At 40.9% G+C, this 22,821-nt stretch overlaps 1 protein-coding gene across 1 annotated transcript; it reads right to left on the bottom strand.

Annotated features, from left to right (window-relative positions):
* Window positions 1-9,342: 9,342 nt before the first annotated feature.
* LOC146635109 (low affinity immunoglobulin gamma Fc region receptor III-like) lies at window positions 9,343-19,097 on the bottom strand. The gene is made up of 7 exons (XM_085350029.1): window positions 19,067-19,097; window positions 18,655-18,690; window positions 10,467-10,727; window positions 10,142-10,387; window positions 9,834-10,055; window positions 9,478-9,558; window positions 9,343-9,365 (listed from the first exon to the last, which is right to left on the bottom strand). Exons 1-7 carry the CDS (start codon window positions 19,095-19,097, stop codon window positions 9,343-9,345), a joined length of 900 nt encoding a protein of 299 aa, XP_085206155.1.
* Between the last annotated feature and the right edge of the window lie 3,724 nt (window positions 19,098-22,821).

The following is a 22,821-nucleotide window of genomic DNA, read 5'->3' as shown; positions in this document are numbered from 1 at the left end:
CGTCCTTCTCACTCATTTGAGCTTCTTTTCATTTCTGTCACTGTCACCAAGTAAAGCCCGCCCTCTTCCTCTGAGCACCAGCTTTCTATTGGTTCAAACACTGAAGTACAACACAAACATTTTCCTTTGTGTAAAAAACCCTGAAATTAAAAGATAGTGGCTTAAAGCTTCTATGCAAACAAAGACCAGGAAAACATAAGTGTATACAGAAAATCCACTGTTGTCTATAAAGCAAAACATATATACATAAGAAATGTTTTCACACAGTCTGATTATATTTAATATCAGTGATGCTCTCTATCATTCATTATTTCACATAAATGAAAATGAAGAATTTCAAAAAGGAAAGAGAATGAAGTCCTTTCTGCTCTCAGTGATCTGTAGTTTGGTTGATGAACAAATCCATGTCCATGTAGTTACGTCCCCCTCAGTGAGAGAGGCAGATGTGAGCTGAAACACAGGAATCAAACCAGGGACGCTGCTGTTATGGAGCTGAACTGGAACCATTCAGACACTGAGGCCCTCTGAACACATTTTAATTACAGCTGTGCAGAGACACATGAACAGACCTGAACCGCAGACTACAGATAGTGACACGGTATGCTGGTCGAGTATGACTGAGCTATGACTGTTTTGGATTTCCAGATCAGGTTGTAATAACTTTAATAAACTAAAGAAGAGCTGATCAATTTTCCAACACAGTGTTGACTTCAGTTTGATTGAACCAAAGGTTAATTCATCTAAACATTACAAAAACAGACAAAAACATTCATTTTCCTTTATGGGTGATTATAAATTAATGAATAATGAACGAATAAGCCTTTATTTGTCACATGAGAACAGTTTGAGAACAGAGAAAAACAAAACACCTCAGCACAGAGAGCACGTGAATCTTCACACCTTACAACATATAAAGGATGTGCATTGGAGGTGTTTTGAGAGGGGTAGGAGGGTGTGTGTGTGTGTGTGTGTGTGTGTGTGTGTGTGTGTGTGTGTGTGTATCCTGTGTCAACTGAAGAGAGTGTCATTTCACCCACTTTTAAGAAAAAGTCAACAGGCCTCCATGTTGCATTCTGTAGCAGTCTGAGTACTCACAGCCCGTCCACAGCAACACTAGATGGAACAGGATGATAGAATCACAAGATGCAATGGATATGTGCAAAATGCTGAGTATTGTGCAAAAGTAACTTAGTCTCTCTCTCTCTCCCTGTGTGTGTGTGTATGAGAGTGAGAGACTGCAGTTAAGTGCTTGGTAGTCATGAGTATGGAGGTGTGCGAGTGTGTGTGTCATTCCAGTCACTGAGTGTTCAGGAATCTGACGGCTTGGGGGAAGAAACTGTGTGTGGGGTCCTCCACAATGCTGGTGGCTTTGCCGATGAAACAGGTGCTATAAGTATCGGTGATGGAGGGAAGAGGAGCTCCAATGATCTTCTCAGCTGCTCTCACGATCTGTTTGAAGTATCTTGTCTTCAGTGTCTCCATCGAGAGTGCCGCCAGGCACACGCCACTCCCCCATCCAACCAGCCTAACAACCTGCATAACAGACTATATCAGCTTCTGTGTGGATAACACTGTATTGACCAGGAAAGTAGACCAAATTAAAACAGTTTAACAGGTTTGATTCAGAAGCCCTTCCCTCCCCATCCACCAGAGCTCTTCACACCTCTCTGCAACCCCCAACTGACTATATTCCTGAGGCTCATAGCTGGACTGGGCATCAGGCATACCGGGCATTTGCCCGGTGGGCCGCTGGCGATTTTTTGATTCTACGGGCCGATCGATATTTTTTTTTGGAAGGGTATAAATAATGAAAGGTGTTGGATTGGCCAATTGGTCATGATCGACTCTGGGCTGGACCAATTACAGCCTAGGAGGTCGGATGCACCCTCCCCCTTGTTTAGCAATCTTATAGATGAACTAAAGAAAATGGAGAACAAAAAAAGGAAAGGAGGTGCAGAAAAAATTAGGGCCAAAAAGAAACAAGCCCTTCAGGCAGACGCTGCCAAATGTGTAAAAATAAGTGAATTGTTTGGCGGTAGCTATGGCATAGCTTCCACAGATTTAGCAACATCAGCAAGTGGTGGAGGCCAGCAGGTGGATAAGGGAAAGGGGAGGCAAGAGGAGGAGAGACCCGAGGCGGCCGGTCATAGTGGCAGAGTTATGACCTGCTGTCTATCTGTGTCACATATGAACCAAGTTCAGTTGTAGTTTGTTTTCGTTGTGTTGACTTTTTACAGTCGCTTAGAATAACTGGTACTGCGTACTAGCTAGCATGATGGAGTTTATATACTGCTGGGCGGGTGCTATGAAGTTACTGATAGTAAATTTTATTTTATGCTTAAGGTTAGTTTCTCAAACTCCTCAAAATCTTAACAAATTGTGCCAATCCTTACATGTTGCACCAGGCTGATTTATCATCAAAAGTGGAGAAGTCTGTGACAGAGACAGAAGAGCTGCAGAAAGAGATGGAGAGATGACTTTATGTCATCCATGAGGGATGCATTTGACATGTGTTTCACATATTATAGCCCAACAAGTTACTTATAGCAATTTAAATACGAGCAATCAGTTTTTGGCAGACAATCACTTTTTGGCACAACACCGGCTATTGCAGTTAATAATACAACAGCTTCTTGCCATTTTTTGTGTTTCTTTTTATCGCTGTGTAACTGAGTTCAATTGAAAGCCTGCATGCGCTAGTACCTCTTGCCACAAGTTCCCAGAATCCTTTGCGGTCTTACCCCTGAATGACGTCACATTTTTGGTGGGCCGGTCTCTAGTCAAAATGCCCGGGCCGATTTTTTGTCCCAGTCCAGCCCTGCTGAGGCTCATTTACTAATTAAGTAGTACTTCCCACGGGTCACATCTATACCAACATATTTTCAAAGTACAGCTGCAAAATGTCAGATATCAGTATCAAACACACTGAAGCTTTTCAGTGTCATTTGAAACTACCGAGTGACACTTCTGCTGTCTTTAGTCTCACACTTTTCTGCACTGAATAGAGGTGTGTCAGTTAGCCAAAGCAAACTCAAGTCAGATTTTCCATCTGATACCGCGGCAAAACCCACAGAAACACACATGGAAAACAAGTGAGAACAAACATTTATTAATCTTGTAGAGGAACTAAATTGCTACTTCAGCAACAAGATCAAGATGTAACAAACATGAATAAAATATAAATAACAGTGATCTTACTGAGGACTTAAAAACATTTGTAACCATACTGTTGATTTTGCAGCAAAATACACTTTAAAAACGCAGATAAAAGATAAGACATTACGCAAAATACACACAAATCTGCATACAAATCTATTTAGCATGTACATATCCTGTGTCTGTGGTGCTGGGGGGACCAGTTAGACACCAGCGGTTGGACCCGTGGACTACTTCATTGAAGAGTAGACAACGTTGGGCTCTCGGTTAAAGTCTGAGTACAAAGACACACACACACACACACAGTTTAAACAACAGGGAGCCTAAGGAAAGCAACAGAAAATACTGAGAGAAATAATAAACTAATATGATCAATAACTAAAACTAAGGACTAAAGACTCAAAATACTAAGGAAATGCATGAAGATATAAATGTAAATCATAAACAAACATTTAAATACTGACTCAATAATAATCAAAAATTCACAAGTTCAACTCAGAACCATGGCTACAAAACCAAGACCATGCCAATCCCAAATTATTTATTTCCACTTACACCTGCCGTTTTGAGTGTACAAGTGCATTCACACTTAAACGTACGGCTACTTGTGATGCACGAAATATCTTCATTGTTTGCTAATAACTGTTTTTTTTAATGTGTGTGTGTGTTGGAGTACGCTGAAATGTTGCTGAACTAATCAAGTTAATGTCTGAAAAGACAATTGCTATAAACTGTGGCAACATAAAAATAAAACACATGAACTCTGACTTTGTGTCTGGAATTCACGCTAGCAACATAGTACTACAGTGGTGCCCAACTTCACCCAACACACAGAACTAGGTTGGACTGAGGTTGTACAGCCAGTGCAAGCCCTGGCCGAAATCACGGCAGAGCATCAAGAGTAGGCAGTAGCACATTGTATCCCTGCAGATTACCTACAGTGATTTCTAGGCTTGTTTGAGGCCATGCAAGTGGCATGTAAATGTCTGGAAGCACAATGGGCGGTGTGGTTACTTCCTCTGCTGTCTCGGGAGGCCCAGATACCAGTGCTCAGCCTACTGTCAGTATCTTTTGGAAGTCCATAATGCTGTGCTGGATCACTTTGGCTATTCTCAAGAACTACTGTCACCACCTTTGCAGCTCTTGTCTGAAAGTGGGGAAGTGACCCTTCTCCTACAAACAAAAGATGAAGAATGTAGCAATCAGGGAGCTGCAAACGGGAATGGCTGAGGAAGGAACGGACATGCTACAGTTAGATCCTGGAGCAGGTGGTACTGTGGCTTCTAATTAGAAAGGTGGAGTCGATGGACTGCCACTGGCCAGTGAGTGTGAAGACAGCCAAGACCTTCATAAAAGGGTGGATATGTTGGGACATCCAAAGGGATTGTGGGCATTCTCACAGGAGGAGGCAAGCCAGTGCTGGCCCCAAGAAAAAAGCCTTTTGGCCCTTCATAGACACATCCATTGAGGTTAAATGCAAAATGTAATTCAAAATCCTGCTCCTCACAGTCAAGGTCTAGAATGATCTGGTCCCGTCTTATCTTAATGACCTTATAGTACTACATAACCCAGTTAGAGCACTTTGCTCTCGCTCTGCAGGCCTACAGTACTTGTTGTTCCTAGAGTATTTAAAAGTAGAATGGGAGGGAGAGCCTTCAGTTTTCAGGCCCCTCTTCAGTGGAACCAGCTTCCAGTTTGGATTCAAGACACAGACAGCATCTCTATTTTTAAGGTTAGGCTTAAAACTTTCCTTTTTGCTAAAGCATATAGTTAGGGCTGGACCAGGTGACCTTGAATTCCCCCGTAGTTATGCTGCAATAGATGTAGGCTGCTGGGAGATTCGTATGATGCATCAAGTTTTTCCTTTCCAGTCACCTTTCTCACTCACTATGTGTTAACAGACCTCTCTGCATTGAATCATATCTGTTATTAACCTCTGTCTCTCTTCCACAGCATGTCTTTATCCTGTCTTCCTTCTCTCACCCCAACTGGTCGCAGCAGATGGCCCCGCCCCTCCCTGAGCTTGGTTCTGCCGGAGGTTTCTTCCTGTTAAAAGGGAGTTTTTCCTTCCCACTGCTTGCTTTTCTATTTTTCTCTGTATGTATAATTGTAGGGTCTACCTTACAATATAAAGTGCCTTGAGGCGACTGTTGTTGTGATTTGGTGCTATATAGATAAGAACCTGTGTGCAGATAAAGATAGTGTTGGGAAGGTTTCTTTCTGAGATTAGAAGTTTAATATCCTGAGCTTGAGTCAGGCTGGTTTAGCTACCAACTAACTTTCAGCACTGTTCAAAGTTAAAGAGCAGCCGTACTTCTGGGCCTCTTTGATCTGATGTGTGTTTGTCCATAAGTGGTGCCTTCCTAGTTGCTGCAGATACAATAGTAGTAGTAATGGAATAGTATTAAATAGTTGCTATAGCAAAATGTTATTTATACTTGTTTATGAAGAAAACAAGTCCCAACCTTTACAAACATCAGAAGCTTTTCACAGTTTTTCTCAACTTCTTAACACCTCTGCAGAGAAACGCTAACAGATGACAACGATCTGTGTGATGTTTGTGTGAAAACTGAAGGTGAGCAACCACAAAGCTGCCATTTTCTCTCAGTGCAAAGTGACACATTTCACCACAGAGCACAAAGCAAACGTATTCTAACAACAAGCTGAGTATTCTTCATCAAACTAAAGAAGGCTTCCTATAGATAATTGGAATCATTAAAGCGTGGACTGTCATGCAGAAGTTTAAAGTGAAAATGATGAAACCAAATAAGCTGTTATTTTTGGGGGGAGGGGTGTCATTCATTTTGGCATTTAAGATATACGATCACTAGTCACAAGTCAAGGTAGTGCTGATTATACCACTCTTTTGGAACATTGTAGATTTATTATTATAGCAGTTGTCTATGTGACGAGAGAACATGTAATGAGCTGACATATCTGTCATAAAGTATGAAGTGGAATGAATAACGACGGCTCATTCAGCAACAACAAGCTGCATCTCCTACGGACACATGTATAGTTGTCCATGGATGCTTCCTGTTACCTGTAACAGTGACACATTCAAATAACGTTATTTAGAATAGATAAAAACTTTTGTCCAACCACATACTAGTAAGCTGCACAAAAGTGGCTGGTGAATGTAAACTGGAACTCCTTACATGTCAGGCCATGTGTCATGGGCTGTATCCCAATTCAGGGTCTGCAGCCTTAAAGTACGCATTTCAAGGCCGATTACGTCACAGCGGCGCGCCGAAGGCTGTCCCAATTCAAAGGCTGCTCGAAATGCGGCCCTGAAATGCGTCTTTCATTTCCCTGAATTTTAAGGCTGTGGCAGTGTAGACTTCGTGGCCCAACATATCCCAGAATGCATAGTGCGGCGGTGGGTGTGGATGATTTTGCCGGGAAAAAAAACGGCGGATGAGGGGCGGCCGAAGAGTAAACTTTAAGTAAGTACTGAATATTATGTCACTTATTCATGTGCAAATATTTAATAACGAAGAACATTAAAACATTACTGTTGGCCACATGTCGGCAACGTTATGTGACATTAGTGACGTTTGTACTAACTTGGTTTTAAAGCCTTTACTTTAAAATATACGCCGTTCAATCGCTGAGCTTAATCCTGCAGAGAATGATCAAAGCTCATGTAGCAACAAAGAAAGAAATGAACAAAAGATTTTCTCCTTCATTTCTGTCAAACAAAGCTGTATGACACGTTTCCAGCTGTTAGTATCATGGTTGCTAGGCAACCTGGGCAGCGCAACGGAGGCTAGACCGTCCCATTACACAAGCCTCGCACTTCCGGCCTTAGCGATCCTCAAGTACGCGGCCCTTGAGGATCGTTGGGGCTGCGTACTTTAAGGCTGCAGACCCTGAATTGGGATACAGCCATGGTCTCCATGCCTGCCCGGCCGGCCCCACAAGGCTATTGGTTCTCTCTCTCTCTCTCTCTCTCTCTCTCTCTCTCTCTCCCTCCCTCTCTGCCTGGGCGGAGCTCACTGTGGGCTCCCGCCCTTGGCCCACACACCTGACAACAATCAGCTGTCATCACCTGGAGCACTATTTGAGACTGGAACACAGATCTTCTTTCTAGTATCTAGAATATATATTTTCCACAGGTTTTTTTTCCACTCTTCCTCTTAAAGCTGTTTTATCGTGTTTGAGTTTATTGATCATCCACCTCAACAGCGTCACTTTTAACTGGGTTTCCTAACTTTGTGACTTGTATTATTAAAATGGGTGAAGTGATTCTAATTGGAGGTTTTAATTTGTACACTGATGAATCCCATGAGCTGCCCAACCACGGACCTTCTTAATATCATCATATTTAAGCAACATGTTTCCAGTGGGTAAACACTGGCCCTTGAGGTAACTTATTATTACTTAGTTATTCCAGTTAAATAAATTGATCTGTCCTCCTTTTAGAGAAATCAAACCTAGATGTTTCTGTTCAAAGAAGCTGGGGACACCAAGTTTGACTGGACCATGTTCTGTATCTTCATTGCTAAGTTGGCTGTTCCCTTGGAGGCTTTGAGACCTTGGAATAAACTCAAAACATGGTGGAGAGATAATTTCTCTGTGAGAGATTTTGTCTTTCTGTTGGCTTGGCTTGGAATTCCTTTACAAGAGTTAAAGGAGGTGGCTCCAGAGAGAGAGGTCTTGTTATCTTTGCAGTCTGGACCAAGAGAAGCAGGAGAAAATGGATGTATGCCAATAAATGGTGCATGTACGAATTCTCTTGTGGACACACAATTATAATTGTTTGCGACTTTGTTCCTAAACAAGGTTTAAAAACAAGTTTAATCGTTCAGTTATGTCACATTCTGTTGCATTTCTAAATGCAATGACAATAAAGGCTTTGAACTTGTGGTATCGCATCAAGAAATTAGTTGGTTATATAAATATATGAGTATGCATAATAGTTATTATTCATAGATACCTACATCCTAAGTTCCTGTTATTCATCTGAAAGAAGCAGAATGAGAATGAGTGTGTCGTTACAATGGTAATGCCAGGAGAGGCAGTATTGGTTCTGTGTTACATTAATGTTGTAAGGAAGTGGAAGAAGAGTGTGTCCTGTAGGAGGCAGTAGAAAATGGATACTGATGTTCTGTACATGCGCTGAAAAGAAGGTTCAGTAAACCATTTGCAACGATACTCCATTGTAAGTCTCAGTTATTTCATTTTTAATTTTTGAAGATGCAACAGAACTGAATTGAATAAATGTCAAATGTTCACAAATGTTAAATGTTCACTTGAGGCTCCAAATGTGATGTTAAAATGTGTAGGCTTACTTCTACTTATGAAATGGTTTTCTACTGTTCTAGAGTAGAAAAGTAGCAGTGCTGCAACTGTTGCAGGATGGAGTCAAAATGATCTCCCTTTGGTGGTTGTCATGTTGTAGTGTGTGGACTACCTCCTGAGTCACCCAGATAAGGAAATCCCAGAAAGATTTCAAGGTTTGCCTGCTATAATCCAAATCAAATCAAATCACTTTTATTGTCACATCACATGTGCAGGTACATTGGTACAGCACATTTGAGTGAAATTCTTGTGTGCGAGCTTCACAAGCAACAGAGTTGTAATTACATTAAGGCTTAACGTTTGCATTATTAGGGGCGTGGCCTTTTGACTGGCAGGGAAAGCTGCCTGTAGCTGCTAGCTGTCTGTTAGCCTTCACCTCAGCTCATTATCCCAAAACTGGATCCCTGAGACTGTGGCTGTGCTGTTGGAGGTTTTGGGGGCATTTTAATGTAAGTCTGTACAGTAATATGGCTGTTTTGGGGTAAATTGTACAAGAACACTGAGCTCCAGTATTGGTGAGTTAGCATCTAGGATGTTTGTGTCTCTGTGATGCTCTCATACAGTTCACGGAAGCGGATTTAAAACCAAGCTAGCTAACATTAGCTGATAACTTTACAAAAAGCTGAAATGGTCATAATGTTGCTCATTTGTTTCCAAAAATAACTGTTGATTGAGAACTATTTAAAAACATTATTTAGATTTGTTTCATAGTAATAGCTTTCTCAAAATGTCTTTGTTTCCTTAGTGGAGTGGTTAACACAGTGTCTGGGTAAGTGGAAGACAATTGGTTAGATTGGGAAATGGTATCCCCTACAACACTTTGAAAACAGGTGGAGGTACCCACTTGTGACAAAGAAATGGCAAAAATAGTTTCTTTATTCATTATCTCATGTCTTCACAGTCTCCTGAAATTACGGAATATTTAAATTTGTATATACTTCAAAAACCAAAGTAATCTTGTCCCCACCCCGGAAGCTACTACAAAAACAAACAAAAAGAAGACGAGACCAATATTACCTCTGCTTTGTCTGATTGGCTGCTGCGGACAGTGTGATGTTTTGATCTCACTGTATATGATGTCATCAATGACTTCATTTTCTAAAGTGTTTTCTTGTCCTTCTGAAATTATTTTAAAAAAAAGAACAATTTACTGTATTTAATGTACTGTACAGAATTTAATTGTTAAAAATGTGAGGAAATTATTTAGAAAAATCATTTCTACATTTTACAATGTCCAGAAATAATGACTGTGCACATTATTCAGCAAAAGAAAACCATGGATGTAAGATCAGGAAGTACCTACAGTACATTGCTGTGCTGTCTCTGTGTAATCATAATGAATGTGAACTTTATTCTATTAGTCTGAGACTCACCTGCAGGTTTACTGTGAACACATCGTCTTACCAGCAGAACCAGTAACACCAGTAGAACCGCAACACAGGCTGATCCAACAGATGACAACACAGAGAGAACAGGAGGAGAGAGTGATGGAGGAAGAGTGATGGAGGTGGAACCAAGAGGAGGTGTGGATGTAGGTGGAGGTGTGGATGTAGGTGGAGGTGTGGATGTAGGTGGAGGTGTGGTGGTGTGTTCCCCTAAAATAAAGCAAACACAGTCATTAAGTTGTCGTCACATTGTGAATGTTGAAAGCTGCAGAAACACAGACAGGTGGGTGTGTCACCTGTGACAGTGATCCAGCTGGATGGAGACTCTCCATGACCGCTGATGTCACACTTGTAGAGGCCTTCATCAGACCTGGAAACATGCTGGATGGTCATGTGACCTGTAGGCTGCTTCCTGATGAGGGAGCCATCTTTATAGAAAGCAGCTGGGAGGTTGGAGGGAGTGGTCTTTGTTTTACAGAGCAGAGTGACGTCATCTCCCTCCATCACAGGGAGGACAGGACTCTGCAGGATCACTGATCCACCTCAACACAGAGACAAACTACAGCATTTCATCCATTTACACACAGCTTCATCAACACTAACTCCACACACTCAGCTTACCAGTGACTGTCAGGTTAACCATGTTACTGATGGGACCCTCTCTGGACTCACACCAGTAAACTCCACTGTCCAGTAGGAAAACAGTGGTGTTACATGAAGAACCATTTACTTCTCCCCACCCATCTCCACACTGAGTCCTCTGTTGTTTGCTTGTGTTTCTCCTCAGAGTCCATCCAGCAGAGCTGTCGTCCTCCTCACAGCTCAGAGACACAACGTCTCTTTTAAATAACTGAGAGCTGCTGGGACTCACAGTCAGACGAGCTGTGAGGGTTAAAGTGAAAAACTGATGATCTGTTATGTTTGTCTTATGATGAAACAACAGTGAAAATGATGTTGCATTAAAATTAGTTTGTATTTAGTTATTTACTAAAAGTAAACAACTAAATACTTGAGACATGAGAACAATTACATAATGTGTATGTGTGTGTGTATTTGAGGTTTTGGGGTGAATTATCAGTCCTGATAAAAAGTTTGCCTGCCACCAAGGTGCAAGGTGGTGACATGGCTCACTGGCCAAAGTGCTCATGGCTAGACAGAGTCTACCATCATACCAATGTTACCGAGTTGCAGTGTCCTTCTGCCCTGAATCATCATACACCTACGATTTCCACTATGTTTCCTCAGAGGCCCACTGGGCTTGTTATAGGATCTCTGTTGCCCAATATTCAGTAGAGGGGAGAAAGTAAGTGCTGCAAAACTTTGGCTTGGCATGGATTTCTGATTCTTTGGAGCCACTCTTAATCATGCAGTTAGATATGAGGCATCTACTTGTCTCGCACTGGTCTTCTCTACACATAAAAGCAACTGAGCTGATATAGCAGTCAGGGAGGGATATCTGCTTTAGGTGTTCTAACTGCCTTCAAGTCCACATCTGCAGCTCTGCTTCTGACAGCACTGGACAATCCCACGTTCTGGGTCTCCTCCACATGTCTTCCACTGAGATCTTGGCCTCAGGGATAAAGGGAAGGATGAAGCCCAGAGATGTGAAAGACCTGTATAGATATTATTTAGTGCATGTAGGTACAAGGGGATCATGTGGGCAGTATTTGTATCCAAAAGTGTCTGAGTGGCAGAGTCCATCCACTGAATCCAACACTTTGCTTTGGGCCTTGCTATTGGTGATACCAAATGGAAGAACCTCCAACTCATAGATGCAGGTAGAGGCAGATCTGTTTGCCTTTATTTATGAAAATAAAATATTCCCAGAAGGATAATAGCACTCCAGGATGCACTATCAGAAGAAGGCAGTGATGCTTAGGGCCAGTTTATCCTGGGAAACCTTGGGTTATCCCATCCCTGTGAATTTTACTTTAACATGCACTGACCTAAGACCCTGTTAAAGACTAACGGGGTCTTAGGTCGGTGATGATGTTATTTTGTTCCTGTCGAATCCTGAGCGATCTGTTCCTGTACTTTTAGACCTGGTGAGGTCATTTGGGGAAATCTCAGGTTATACAATTAACTGGCAGAAGAGTGAATTTGTGACTTTAACTGCAAACCTGGATGTTGACTTTTTGAAAACTTTAACTTTTAAAATTATAGACAGTGTGAAATACCTGGGTGTTATTATGCTTCTAATTAGTTATTAGTTCCTTGGTGGGACGCATCAATGCAATTAAAATGGTTTCTCTCCCTAAATCTTTTTGAATAAACAGTTTTTCAAATTGATCATCTCAGTGGTATTATCATTTGTCTGGGGCTTGAAAACGTATAGAATATCAAAAGCTCATCTATGTAAGTCTAAAGATGAGGGTGGATTTGGTCTGCCACATTTTCAGTTTTGTTATTTTTGTTATTTTTTTTATATTTTTATTTTATATTTATTATTATTTTATTATTGGGTTGCAAATTTGCACTGCTCTTGCTCTTGATGAAGGCGGTCGCACTTTTCTCTGGAACATTCTCTCACAGTCTGTTCTCTAAAATCTAAAAGAGGAATTGTGGATTTGATCAACTGGTCCCTAAATGCAATTGACACCCCTTTCTCAACGAGAAGTTTGGGCTTGGGTGAGCCTGAGTGCTGAAGATATCTACCTATTCGGAACCATGATTGCTGATCGGAGCTGGCTTGGACCTGACTTATCGAAGAATTAAGAAAGTGGAACCGGCTGTTCAAACCCCCACAAGGCTGCCCGCTGGGATTAAAACGATGGGAAGAGGCATCTAAAGGTCAAAGGTCACTCTTTCAAGGATGCCAATGTTCACATTTTGGACAGAGAGGACAGATGGTTTGAAAGAGGAGTGAAAGAAGCCATCTATGTCCACTGTGAGCGACCATCTTTGAACAGAGGTGGGGGTTTACGACACCAACTCTCTGCCATCTATAATCCAGTTTTGAGATCCCTTCCCAGACGCCTTAACGCCCACTCACATCCTGGGCCATCTGACCTCAGGAATTCGCATGATAAGGTGGGGCCAGGTTTCACAATGAACACACCCGAAACTCTGGCTGATTGGGACCCACGCCCAGTTTCCCACCTTGGCTCAGGCGATTAGAGGATCATCAGGGGGTCCTTTTGTCCCTCTGTGGGGGGATACTCCCACTAGGTTTATATCTGGGACTCTCCACCATTTGACCTTAGAACTGAAGAAGCTTCTCGGATGAGAGGTGAAACGTCTTCAAGCAACTTAAAGAAGTCCAGACGCTTTTCTTTGCAAGCTCCTTTGACTATATTATCAGTCACTAACCCAGATGCAGAGAAGAATGCTGAATGCTACGCTGAACTGATACAGTTTCTCGATGATAAAAGTCTGTCACTGGTAATGAGAGATGCGACTGACGACTGAAGAAAAGCTTTAAAAATACTACGTGACCACTACGATAGTAAAGGCAAGCCCAGAATCATCGCACTGTACACAGAGCTGACGTCTTTACAGAAGAAACCAGATGAGACAGTGACAGATTATATTATCCGAGCTGAAAAAGCAGTGACCTCCCTAAGAAATGCAAAAGAAGTCATCAGTAATGGACTTATTATCGCTATGATTCTAAAGGGGCTTCCTGAAACTTACAAGCCATTTGCTATCCACACAACTCAAAGCAGTGAAGATTTAACATTCACACAGTTCAAAAGCAACCTACGAAGTTATGAGGAAACCGAGAAATTCGACAACAAAGTAAAAGCAGATAATGTGATGAAGGTTGATTTAACATCAATCACCTGCCATGGATGCGGAAACCGAGGACATTTTGTAAAAGATTGTCGCCAAAAGGGAACACCTAAGTGGTGTAGCTACCATAGAAGCTCGACACACAGTGATGAGACATGTAGAAGAAAAACCAAGTACAGAGATGATGCGAAACTAACTGTAGTAAAACAAGAGGACAAGAAAGAAGAGCAGACTTTTGTATTTAAAGTTAGTCAAAGACTTCTGCCTACTGACATAATAAGAGAAGGACTAATGGTGGACTGTGGTGCTACTTCACACATCATTACGGAGAAGAACAAGTTCATAAAGTTTGATGAGACTTTTGATCCTGAGAAACCCTACATGGAGCTCGCTGATGGATCCAGGACAAACAACGTCGCACTCAAGAGGGGAGACGCCAACGTTTCTCTACGGGACATACAAGGACACTGTACCACCATCACACTGAGAGATGCCCTGTTCATCCCATCCTACCCTCAGAGCATATTTTCAGTGAAGGCAGCTACAAACTATGGAGCACAGGTGATCTTCAAGAAGGGACAGAATGAACTGGTGAACAAAGATGGGACAGTCTTCTCCATTGAAGAATACAACAGACTCTACTATTTGAAAACGGTAAACAATGAAACATCATACAATGACATGATGTCCTGTGACACTGTTAATCTGGCTTGTGATGTGAAAACATGGCACGAAATTTTAGGACATTGTAATGTTAGTGATGTGTTAAAGCTACCCGATGTTGTAGATGGCATGAAAATCACAGGCAGTGGCATGTTAGATTGTAATGTGTGCACAGAAGGGAAATTCACTAACAACAGAAACAGACAAAGCGACCCAAAAGCGAGTGACCCATTACAGTTGGTGCACACTGATCTAGCTGGCCCCATTGAACCAAGTGGCCAAAGTGGTCATAAATACGCTATATTATTTACAGATGATTTTTCAGGGGCAGTGTCAGTTTACTTTCTAAAACAGAAAAGTGACACCACAGAGGCCACAGCAAAGTTTCTAACTGACTGTGCACCATACGGCAGTGTTAAGTGCATTAGATCGGACAATGGCACCGAGTTCACAAGCAGTTCCTTCCAGTCTCTTTTACGGAAAAAGGGCATAAAGCATGAGACATCTGCACCATATTCTCCCCATCAGAATGGCACAGCTGAGAGGCAATGGAGAACTCTCTTTGAAATGGGGAGGTGCCTTTTACTAGAAAAAGAGCTGCCAAAAGAATTATGGCCTTACGCCATTCAAAATGCAGCACACACCCGCAACAGATGCTACAGTAACAGGACTAAAAGTACACCATATCAGATGTTAACAGGGAAAAGACCAGATCTCTCAAAACTGTGGATATTTGGGTCAGACTGTTATGCATACACACATAACCACAAGAAACTTGATCCCAGATGTGAAAAAGGAATATTTGTGGGTTATAGTAAAAATAGCCCAGCATACCTGGTTTATAACCCTCACACAGGAAAAGTGTCAAAACACAGACTCGTGAGATTTATCAAGAAGAACACTGTTGAACAACAAACACAGACTGATGAATATAACACAGAAATTCAGACTTATGAACATGTAGTGCCTTTAAAAGAAAGTACAGAACAACAAAATGAAAATGCAGCAGAGAACAGACCTCCTAGAGAAGAGGAAACCAGCACAAATGAACCAAACCCTGACATAGAAAGACATGAGGGTGATGAGCAAAACCAAACTGAGCGCTATCCTAACAGAGAAAGGAAACCTCCTAAATATTTAGAGGATTACACATCTAACTGCAAAGATTTAGCAAATGTAACCTCTGTAAGTGTTGATTATTGTTACAGAGCAACCTGTGGAATCCCCCAAACCTATAAAGAGGCGCTGATGTCACCAGAGGCACCAAGGTGGAAACAGGCAATGACAGACGAAATCAACTCTCTGAAAGAGAATGACACATTCGAACTGACTACTTTACCTACTGGTAGAAATACCATTGGAGGAAAATGGGTCTACGCCCTCAAAGAAAATGAACAAGGACAAATATTCAAAGCCAGGTTTGTAGCAAAAGGTTACAACCAGACACAAGGAATAGATTACCAAGAGACATTTGCACCAACAGCAAACATGACATCTGTGCGAACCCTAATGCAAATAGCAGTCCAGAATGATCTTATTATCCACCAAATGGATGTTAAAACTGCATATTTGCATGCTCCCATTGAGGAAGAAATATACATGGAACAACCAGAAGGTTTTGAGCAAACAGAGTCAGGAGAAAACTTGGTGTACAAATTAAAGAAATCCCTTTACGGGTTAAAACAATCAGGTAGAAACTGGTGCAAACTCTTGAATGACTACCTTGAACAAAATGACTTTGAAAGAAACCTTTCTGATCACTGTGTATACAGAAAGAACATTGGACATGAAACTCTACTGGTTATCATCTGGGTAGATGACTTGATCATTGCAGCTAGCAATACTAACTTGTTAAATACATTCAAAGAAACAATGAGGTCAAAGTTTAACATGAAAGACCTGGGGAAAATATCCAGTTTTCTTGGGATACAGTTTATACAAAAAGAGAGTGAAATCAGGATGAATCAGAAGAGGTACATTCAAAGAATGTTGGAACGCTTTGGGATGTCTGAATGCAAACCCAGATCCACACTGTGTGAACTAAAAATGGACACTACTACATGTGGAGGAAATGATGCAAATGAGACTGTTAACTCAAGAGAGTACAGAGAAATAGTGGGCAGTTTGATATATGCCATGACATGTACGAGACCAGATATAAGCTGGGTTGTTAGCAGACTATCTCAAACACTAGCTCAACCCACGAGAGAGGACTTAGTAACGGCAAAACAAGTCCTCAGATACCTAAAAGGCACAAACGACTTCGAACTGATCTTTAAGAAAAGCAGTGAGGATCTAGATCTAATTGCTTACAGTGACTCTGACTGGGCATCCTCTGTAAAAGACAGACGCAGTACAACAGGCTACTGTTTTGCACTTACTAAAGAGGGACCAGTAATATCTTGGAAAACAAAGAAACAGCCTACAGTGGCACTCTCAACATGTGAAGCTGAATACATTGGTCTTGCAACCACTACTCAGGAAAGCATGTATTTAACCCAACTGTTAAACGGCATGGACAGAAAAAGGTACACATGTACTAAACTGTTTGGGGACAACCAAGGGGCCATTGCATTGAGTAAAAACCCAGTGAACAGACAGAGGTCAAAGCATATTGATGTGAAATATCACTTCATTCGTGAAGCGGTAAATGAAAGGAAAATCTGCATTGAACACTGTCCATCAGAAGAAATGGCTGCAGACATACTAACAAAACCAGTTACAAGAGTGAGACTCAGAAAGTTTCAAAAATGGTTCTTTGGAAATGCATGAGATGCTATGGGTTAACAGCATGAGAACAAGGGGGGGGGGGGGTGTTAGATTTGTGTTCTCATGAGTAAATATATTAATTTATTTTATGTTGTGAAAGACGTTTTCTGATTGTCATTTTATTTTGAAAATGATTTTATTGTGGTGATTATAGATTACTTCACTTCCTGTTCCTGTTGTTCCGAAGCGCGAACTGCTGAAGTAATGTATGGTTTTCCCTCCTGTGTTGCTAACAATTAAAGAAACGGGGAAAGTAATCAACCACCAAGTGTGTGCATTATTAAGAGAACATGACCGAAGAAGAAGAAAACTCTTCGAGCTCAACAGTCTGACATTGTACCTCAATTAAAATGTGGCTAAGAGAACTGACTGCTCTGCTGCACATGGAGAGGATCAGCTATATATTAGAGCAGGTGTCGAACTCCAGGCCTCGAGGGCCGGTGTCCTGCAGGTTTTAAATGTGTCCTTGATCCAACACAGCTGATTCAAATGGCTAAACGACCTCCTCAACATCTCTTGAAGTTCTCCAGAGGCCTGGTAATGAACTAATCATTTGATTCAGGTGTGTTGACCCAGTGTGAGCTCTAAAACCTGCAGGACACCAGCCCTCGAGGCCTTGAGTTCAACACCCCTGTATTAGAGGATAAACTTAATAAGATCTTTGATGTGTGGCAAACTTTTTTAGATAAAACACATTTATTTTTGATTGATTGTAAACAACTTGAATAACTTAGTCCACCACCTAAGCGTTGTATTTCTGTTTATTACCAGTGTTGAAGACTAACAGGGTTTAAATATCTGAGACTCTTCACCTGCTGGTTTTTATAACTTAAGAAGCCTCTTGGATGAGAGGTAAAATGTCTTCATCTAAGTCCAGTCACCTTCTTTCCTAGCTCAGGAAAGCTGGAGCAGACCTATATATTCCTGGTCTCACTTGGAGCTTGATGCTGCCATGTCACTTTGTAATAACAACTCAAGCGGACTCCGGCAGGACCACAGTGGATTTACGCTGGAGCCATAAAGCGTCGGGGTGATGAGACGCAGATATTTAAATTTAATTTGGACAACAAGCTGTTGTCCTAAGAGAGAACAGGTCTTCATGTTATGCGTGCCGAATACTGGATTACAGTCAGTGCTTTGGAGTACTCCGGTGTGGCTACTAGAGCTCGCTCAGGTCTCTTGCTGATACTCTCTATGTAATCAGAGAGCTCATCATGTTATTCATCTCTTTTTCAGCCTCACTAAATGGTGTACTGATGGATTGCCACCATTATGATAAAGTAAAGGGAGACTAGCACCCGCTGATGTCCTTAATAAAACAGACTGGGATAGCACTGGGGGTGAGGTCAAGTGCTGTATGATGCCATTTCTAGTGACCTTTCTTGACCTGCTTAATCACATTCAAATTCTCCAGTGACTGAAAAAAGTCATTCCGACTTCAGTCGGCGGCTCTGTTCTCTCAGCCACAGGATGCCCATGTCAGCAACATTACCACACTCACACCCTGTTTGGCTGAATGAGTTGTGCCATTAGGCATGCATGCACCAAGAGCATGACCCAGTGACAGCAAAGGGGATAGTGATGTGCACAATTTTGGTCTGCAATGTCAGTGCTTCATAAAAGGTTGTTTCATTTTTTTACTGACCTTGGTTTGTTGTGCAGCTCAGCAGTGAGATCAGAACTAAAGAGAAATGACACTCAGGTTGATTTGAGCTGAACATAAAGAACAACTCCACACAAACCGCAGAAAACCTCTATGTGTGCTCTATTAAACATATCTGCTAATGCTTTGCATTCTGTGTTTTTTAACATTTCTTAACACATATAAGTTGTTTTTTTCACCACTAACTTGATATTAATGACGCTGCTAAGTTACAGTGTTTCCTCGACTCCTGAGCAAAGATAAAGAGTCAGTTCAGACCTGCAGTTGGTCCTCGTGGTGTTTGAACTTGAATTCAGCCTGATTTGTTTTTCATGTCTTCTCCTCCATCATCAGTTATCAGGAGAGCAGACAGTCAAAGTACAAGAATTCAAACAAACACAGAGATTCTACTTACAGAGCAGACACAGCACAGATGTTTCCTTCATCGTCCTTCTCACTCATTTGAGCTTCTTTTCATTTCTGTCACTGACACCAAGTAAAGCCCGCCCTCTTCCTCTGAGCACCAGCTTTCTATTGGTTCAAACACAGAGGTGGGTAACTGACTTTTTTCCTTTTTTAACAATAGAAGTTATAAAATAATGTAAACATATATCTAAAGGTACACTGTAACACTTCAATTTTATTTCAGAAACAAAAAAGAATGAATCACAATTCTGTTCTTTTAAACTTATGTACAAGGACTTGGACATGTAAAAAAAGTTTAAGTTGTGCACTGTTGTGACATAATCTAAATTTGACCAGTGAGATTACAATTCATGTCTATGATGCCCAAAAGCATCATATTCAACTTCATTGAATAAATTCAAATGTCCTCTGCTCTCAGTGATCTGTAGTTTGATTGATGAACAAATCCATGTCCATGTAGTTACGTCCCCCTCAGTGAGAGAGGCAGATATGAGCTGAAACACAGGAATCAAACCAGGGACGCTGCTGTTATGGAGCTGAACTGGAACCATTCAGACACTGAGGCCCTCTGAACACATTTTAATTACAGCTGTGCAGAGACACACTGATGACTGACTGGAACACTATGATTCACATTTTACATGAACACCATCCTCACACATGGTTTATATTTGGCCACTAGAGGGAGATGTTGCACTTTGAATACCAACACAGATACAAGCAGATCACCAGTGATGCTTTCAGAGTTTCTTTTGGCATGCTGTGCATGTACTGTTCATAATAAAATGGTTGTTTACTTTATTTCAAATATAGTCAGAGTTACAATGAGATCTGGACTCTTTGACTGCAGAGTTCATTCTACTTTCTGATCAGGCTGTAATATTTCTACTATAAGCTGTTTATTCTAGAGACAATGAATATATTTCATAAACACAGTCAGCAGTAAAAGTACAGTTTGATTACAGTCTGTACTTTGCTGATCCACAGACCAGCCAAGTTTTAGGTTTCCAGAGTCTCTTGCTCTTGCAAAAGCTGTCAACCCAGCAAATGTATTCATACAGAATTTTTTTTTACATAGTTTAAGACATACAATACAGATCAAAGTGATGCTCATGAAATACAGCATGCATATATTTCCCATTTTTAGTTAGAAGGAGATTTTGGGAGATTTTGTGTAGTAAAAAAAAAAGGTGCTGACATACAAACTGAGAAATGGAGTTTATCTGTCTTGTACAGAGTCTATGTACAGTCTGTGGGTGGAGGATGACACACAAAGATAATCACCATTAGCTGATAAGTTAGCACTCTCACACTCTAATTCTCATCCCACGGGGACAGTCTCAAAGTTATTTGAATGTTTTGTTACTTATCTTGGGTCTTCCTGCCTGTCCATAAGTTGCTTTGGACTGATTCTACATCACATAGCATCAAGATCAGCTGGTTAAACAAAAACGTTTATAGCCACATTAATCAGCTGAATAATGATTAAAAACATTGAGTGCCAGTATATGCAAATCTTAAGTATTAGGTAATTGCATTCAAAGTATGCAACGACGACAAGGATAAACAAAAGAGGGGGGATTGAAGACTCAAATAAAGTTTCATTGATGCAAGAAAGGAAACGTCTGACTCTGCAGCTACATTTAACACATTTGTGTGTTTGGTTTTATGATACTGCACTCTAACACTCAGTGTTCATGATCCATTTGTCTGCTGTAACTCAATGAGTATCACATAGAGTACTGCTGAGCTATAATTCATAGTATTTTATACGTTCATCATCACATAAAGTGTTTCTGTTGTCAGTTGGCTCAGTATCTGTAATTATTCTGTAACAAACGCACTCACTGATTAGGATATCATGAATCAGTGAGAACACTGAATTTCATGAACAACAGTTTTGTTCTTCCTTTAAACTAATTTCATGAAAATCCTGCCGATGAACAGACACAGCAGCTCCCAGAGTGACACTAACACAGTCTGGACAGGTGTCATGATGATGCTACAGACAGCAAGCAGCCCACAGGCTCAAGAGCCAGTTCTGTGAAAGTATAATAAAATGGATAAACAGTGAGACCAAAGTTATTAAGGTACTGTTAGAAGAATTCTCTTATAAAGTGAGACACTCAGAGTAATGAGCTTCAACGCATTTATTTACTTGCAAGGAAGCAAAAGCATTCACAGTGAAAGACAGCTGAGTTTTATTTATGCACTTCTTACAAAGTTATCCTGGGAACAGATGTGACACTCTCATAGAAAGCAGTTACACAGTGTCCACGAGTCTAACTGTGCTTTGGATGACAGATAGCACAGGGACCACACGACCTGAGAGGAAGAGATTAGAGGGAAAGAGAGAGCGATGCATTCAGCTTGCTGTAAAGAGTGCTGCGTAGCTCTATTTTCAGAGTCTTGCATAACTGTAACACTTTTCTAGCACTTAGCAATTAATCCATTCACTCAATAATCGACAAATTCACAAGAAAAATCATGTAAACCAAAACATTCCACAAACAAAAATGGAGTTTCATACATCATTCCTTCAAAAGCAAAACAGTGCAAATCATTTCAAATGTGTGGGCACATTTCAAAACAAATAAACAGCTTTGCTTGTTGTAACAAAAGGATCCTCATAACTCACGTACTTGATACTGTTTGGTTGAAACACCCTAAAACCTCAGGATACACTTTGACCCAGGTTAGCAGCATAACAGCAACTTTTATTAATGTGTGGATTAAGACATATTTTTAATGCTAAAGTATAATTATTGTTGTTATCCATGAAACTTCAAATTTACTGCTTTACAACAAAAGCAGAAATTTTAACAAAACTAAGTCACATTACTTTTTGGTTGATTAAGATGCTAAAACAGGAAACGTTTGTTTGTTTCCCTGACAACATTGGATGAAGATGTAGATGAACAAACACTGTAGTTCACATAGTCTGCAGGAGGTTGGATCAGACCTGCTCAGTGGTTTGTTTGCACTGATTCCAGGTCAGATCAGCTCTGCTTCACCTGTATGGGCTCAAATTGTGGTCATAAATATTTTGTGCTTGTAAATCAGGATTTGTATGTGTAAAAACAATTTGTGTGTGTAAAAACAATTTGTGTGTGTAAAAAAAGATTTGTGTGTGGACTTAGCCAAAAAATACGTGTGAAACTCTGCACTCAAGTTTCATGTAACAAGTATAAATTTTGACCCTGTTTTTCTTCCTTTCATCTGATTGGCCAATGTCAATCACAAATTTAACTATCCAATCAGAGAACAGATGGGTTTGGCTGTCGGAGGGGCGCTTTATGGAGCTTCAGGTCCTTGAAGGGTGATACAGTTTGAAGCTGGAGGATCTCTATATAAATATCTGATAGCAGTTAGGTCCCCTAACTTTCAGCAGCTGTTGAAAGGATAAAGTTGTGGTATATCAGTGGTTAGAAATACCATTATTACTTTAGGATTAGTTTAACACAAAGTCAGGGCTGACCCGGGACCATTGCTGTGAGTCACAGTGCGCAGCATAAAAGTCCTTTCACATCGGACGCAGGATGTGCTGCTAATGCTAACTGCTAACTAAAAGCCAAGGATCCAGAATTTGTTGCTGGCTGCTGGGCTCTGTGGGTTTTTTCAGCAGCTCTACCTGTACTAGATGCACCTGCTTCTTGTCTTTTCTATCTCTGACTTTATGTGAACTACAAGAGTTTGTTTTTTTTGCTGGTTCTTTAAATGTTCAATAAAAACATGTATGCTAAT

The sequence above is a fragment of the Diplotaxodon limnothrissa genome, linkage group LG3 (assembly GCF_057381915.1).
Source record: "Diplotaxodon limnothrissa isolate DT_005_m linkage group LG3, D_limnothrissa_male_GT1.1, whole genome shotgun sequence".
Lineage (NCBI taxonomy): Eukaryota > Metazoa > Chordata > Actinopteri > Cichliformes > Cichlidae > Diplotaxodon > Diplotaxodon limnothrissa.
Note: the sequence above shows the minus strand (reverse complement) of the source record. Positions and strands in the feature narration are given on the sequence as shown.